This window comes from Buceros rhinoceros, unplaced genomic scaffold (genome assembly GCF_000710305.1).
Source record: "Buceros rhinoceros silvestris isolate BGI_N320 unplaced genomic scaffold, ASM71030v1 scaffold39268, whole genome shotgun sequence".
NCBI lineage: Eukaryota > Metazoa > Chordata > Aves > Bucerotiformes > Bucerotidae > Buceros > Buceros rhinoceros.
The window spans coordinates 464-3,907 of NW_010425866.1; the positions used below are offsets into that span (position 1 = coordinate 464).

Here is a 3,444-nt window from a genome sequence, read left to right on the forward strand (position 1 = left end):
ACAGGCAGCCTCGCAGGAGCATCTCCTGGAGCTCTGTCCCATCCATGCTGTGGCCCTCATGGAAATGCTCCCAGGAGGTTCGTCCTGCCATGCTGTGCACCTTCTGGCTCCGAGTCAGATCCAGGGGCGTGTGGCAGTGGCGCTGCCTGTGCCCTGCCTGCCCCTGCCCATGGGCTGGGGCCGTAGGGTTGGTGCCATGCTCCATGGCTGGCTCCTCCAGCTCCATAGCCAGCTCCTGCTCCTCGGGGTCAGCGTCCGTGTCACTGCTGGCTTCCGATGAGGATGGGCTCACGGGCTCATCGTTCTCGCACAGCACGTCTGCCCCTGTCAGGGAAGGGTGAACTGAGCCCACAAAAGGGAACATCAACCCAGGGGTCTGTGGAGTGTCTAGGGGTCAGCCTGGGTACCCCCAGCACAGGCAGCCGGGGCTGTGTGGAAGAAAAGGGAGAGGAGGGAGGGCAGCACCTTACCAGCTTTGAGAAGCAGTTTCGTGAGGGTAGGGGAACCCAGGCCAGCAGCCAGGTGAAGGGGGGTGTTCCCAGCAAAAGTCCGGCTGTTGACATCTGCTCCCAGCTATGGAGAAAGACATGAGACCGTGAGGATGAGCTCCCTGGGCACTGCCCCCCATCACCCCAAGATCACAGGGGCCCCCTCACTTCTGCCAGAGTCCTGCAGGAGGCTGCGCCCCATCCCACAGCCACCAAGCCACCAGTCTCCCATACCTTCTTCACTAGGTAGGTGGCCATGTTCAGGTTCTCCATCTCCACAGCCAGGTGCAGTGGGGTCCTCCCGCCCTGCCTCTCCACTGCGTTCACATCTGCTCCCTTCCTGACCAGCAGGTCCAGGCAATTCAAACTCTTTGCCTTCACGGCCAAGTGCACAGGCAGAAGGCCTGCAACAAGGGGACAGACTCAGCAGCTCTCTGGCTGCGTCCACAACAGCACCAATGGGCTCCTGACAATTGTCTCCCAGCCCCACTCACCATGGAAGTTGGGCAGGCGAAGCAGGTAAGGGGCAGCCGAGCCCAGGTGGGCCAGCAGTGTCCTCAGCATCTCTTCGTCGCCAGCCTGGAGCGCCAGGTGCAGCAGGGAATTGCCATAGCGGTCCAGCAAGGTAGGGTCAGCGCGGGCTTGCAGCAGGAGCTGGACCACTTGGGGCTGCTTGGTGATGACTGCCAAGTGCAGCGGTGTCTGCGGGACAGCAGCACGCCCTCAGCACCTCTTGTAAGAGAAGCCGAGTTCTGCAGCACCGTCCTTGCCAGCGTGGCTGCACTGTACTCAGTCCTGCAGCCTCCCCTCAGAGGGAGCAGCAGTGGGAGTCCCTGGGGTCAGGAAATGGGAGCGAGACTCAGGTAGAGGAGAACCGGCTGCTCTGGGAAACATGTACCTGCTGCAGGTTGTTGGAGATGTTGATGATCTGCTGACTGGGGATGCTAGCAATGACCTCAATCAGCTGCTTGATCACAGCCGTCTGCTCATGGATAATAGCGAGGTGCAAAGGCCTGTGGAGAGAGCAGGATGGCCCCTGGCTCAGCTCCACACTTCTCCAGGTCCTCCCTGCTACCTCCCACCTCCTATAATGGCTCTGAACCCCGACAAGGCTCCCATGTTCTCCCTGCAAACCCCTCGTGCACTCACGTGTCTCCATTCTCATCCTGCGATGCAGCCAAGTGCCTCTGGACTGCCAGCAGCATGCGGGGGTCGGCGGTGACCGAGTAGTCAAGCAGGGCGTGGGCATTGCAGCGTGCCAGCGCCAGAATCCACAGATGGCAGAAATGGGCTGAGGGGCGAAGCAGGACATCACCACCAGGTGCCGCAGATCTGACCTGTGCCACCTCTTCCAGCCAATGTTCCCCAGCCCTCAGCCCAGCCCAGGCTGCTCGTACCGTGCTGCTGCAGCTCCTTGCCGTATGGGCTCTCTGCAGGTGCCTGTCTGTCGCTCCCGTGCCCCTCCACCTCAGGGCCCTTCATCTGCACACCCCCCTGGTAGCCCCCCACAGGGTGGGGGCCGGGCGAGTAGATGCTGTTGTAGGCCAGCCCAGGAGAGTAGGGGAAGCTGAGGCTCCCACCTGTGGGGCAATAGGGAGGACAGGTGAGGCTGGAGGGGAGCAGGGAGCCCCCAGGGCCAGGCCATGGCCATCTAAGCAGGGAGGGGAAGATGTGTCCCCACTCACCTCCTCCAGAGCCAAACCCCCCGGCCCCACCACCGGCACCTCCCATGTGTGAACCCCCGCCAAAGTGCTGGGGAAACTGAGGCAGGACTTTCTTGCGCTTCCTCTCTACTTCTTTCCTCCAGAGCCAAAACCCCCGGCCCCACCACCGGCACCTCCCATGTGTGAACCCCCGCCAAAGTGCTGGGGAAACTGAGGCAGGACTTTCTTGCGCTTCCTCTCTACTTCTTCTTTATCTGCGGGGAGAGGGGCAGGAGGGTGATGGGCAGCCCCAGCGGCAGGGAGCACACAGGCCTGCCCGAGGGGTGCTCACCTTCCACCACGGGGTAGTAGGTGAACTGCTTGGAGTCACTCACGTCGCCCCCCCGTTTCCGCTTCAGCTGTAGGAAGACAGTGACGGGACGGTCGATCTTGGGCTTGTGGTAGGGGGGGGTGCGGAAGACGATGGCATACTGTGGGCAGGACAGACAGACATGGGGTCCCGCTCCTCCTCAGAGCTGGGAATGGGTCTCCCCCATCCTGCAGGGTGCCTACCTGTCTTGGGGCATGGCAGGACACCCCTCCACCTCCCCCATACCTGCTTGTGCACGTCAGTAGGGGAGAAGTCCCCAAAGGCCTGCCAGCCGTTCTCATCATCCTCGTAGAAACGCACCTCGATGTCATCTTTGGGAGAGAAGGGGCACTGGCACCACCTGCCTCTCCCTGCCGGCCAGGCTCCAGGGACACAGACCCTGGAGGATCTCTCCTGCCACAGCTCCTCCAGAAGGTTTAGGCTAAAGGGAATGTCTTTTACCTTTCTGAACTTTATCACACAGCAAGTAGACCTCGTCCCCTCCTCGCACAGAGCCTGCCGTCTTATCCATGCGTGAGATCTTCAAGTTCGAAGCTCCTGGGGACTCTGTAGAGCAAGAGGAGGTGGACGGAGCTGCTGTGGCACCTGTATCCAGCTTCTTACTCAGTCCTGCCCTGTCCCCTCCCCAACCTGTCCCCATGCTCACTGCTGTCATGGATGGGGTCCGAGATGACGGGCTGGAGGGCCAGTGTGAAGTTCCCACTGCTGTCGCGGAGGTAGGCAGTGAATCGCAACCGCACAATGCTCAGGTCCATCACCTTCTTCAGCTCCTTTGCCTCCAGCTCGATCTCGCGCAGCTCTGCTTCTGCCAGGGCACAGGGAGGTCCCGTCAAGGCTAGGCAAGGGGATGGGGCTGCAGGGCTCCTCGCCCAAGCCCTCCCGCCCCAGTCCCTCGGCTGGTAACCCCGGGGGGCAAAGCCCA

General features: G+C 61.8%; 1 protein-coding gene across 1 annotated transcript in view; it reads right to left on the reverse strand.

The window, feature by feature from the left end:
• Positions 1-3,444, reverse strand: part of NFKB2 (nuclear factor of kappa light polypeptide gene enhancer in B-cells 2 (p49/p100)) — a gene marked incomplete at both ends in the record, with an annotated part of 6,024 nt that overhangs the window by 323 nt on the left and 2,257 nt on the right. Inside the window, 13 exons of the mRNA XM_010141287.1 lie at positions 101-324; positions 471-573; positions 723-892; positions 983-1,190; positions 1,387-1,501; positions 1,638-1,779; positions 1,886-2,068; positions 2,174-2,212; positions 2,326-2,406; positions 2,484-2,622; positions 2,748-2,833; positions 2,964-3,068; positions 3,169-3,327. Of these exons, the coding sequence (XP_010139589.1) occupies positions 101-324; positions 471-573; positions 723-892; positions 983-1,190; positions 1,387-1,501; positions 1,638-1,779; positions 1,886-2,068; positions 2,174-2,212; positions 2,326-2,406; positions 2,484-2,622; positions 2,748-2,833; positions 2,964-3,068; positions 3,169-3,327 (1,754 nt within the window). The remainder of the gene's footprint in view (positions 1-100; positions 325-470; positions 574-722; positions 893-982; positions 1,191-1,386; positions 1,502-1,637; positions 1,780-1,885; positions 2,069-2,173; positions 2,213-2,325; positions 2,407-2,483; positions 2,623-2,747; positions 2,834-2,963; positions 3,069-3,168; positions 3,328-3,444) is intronic.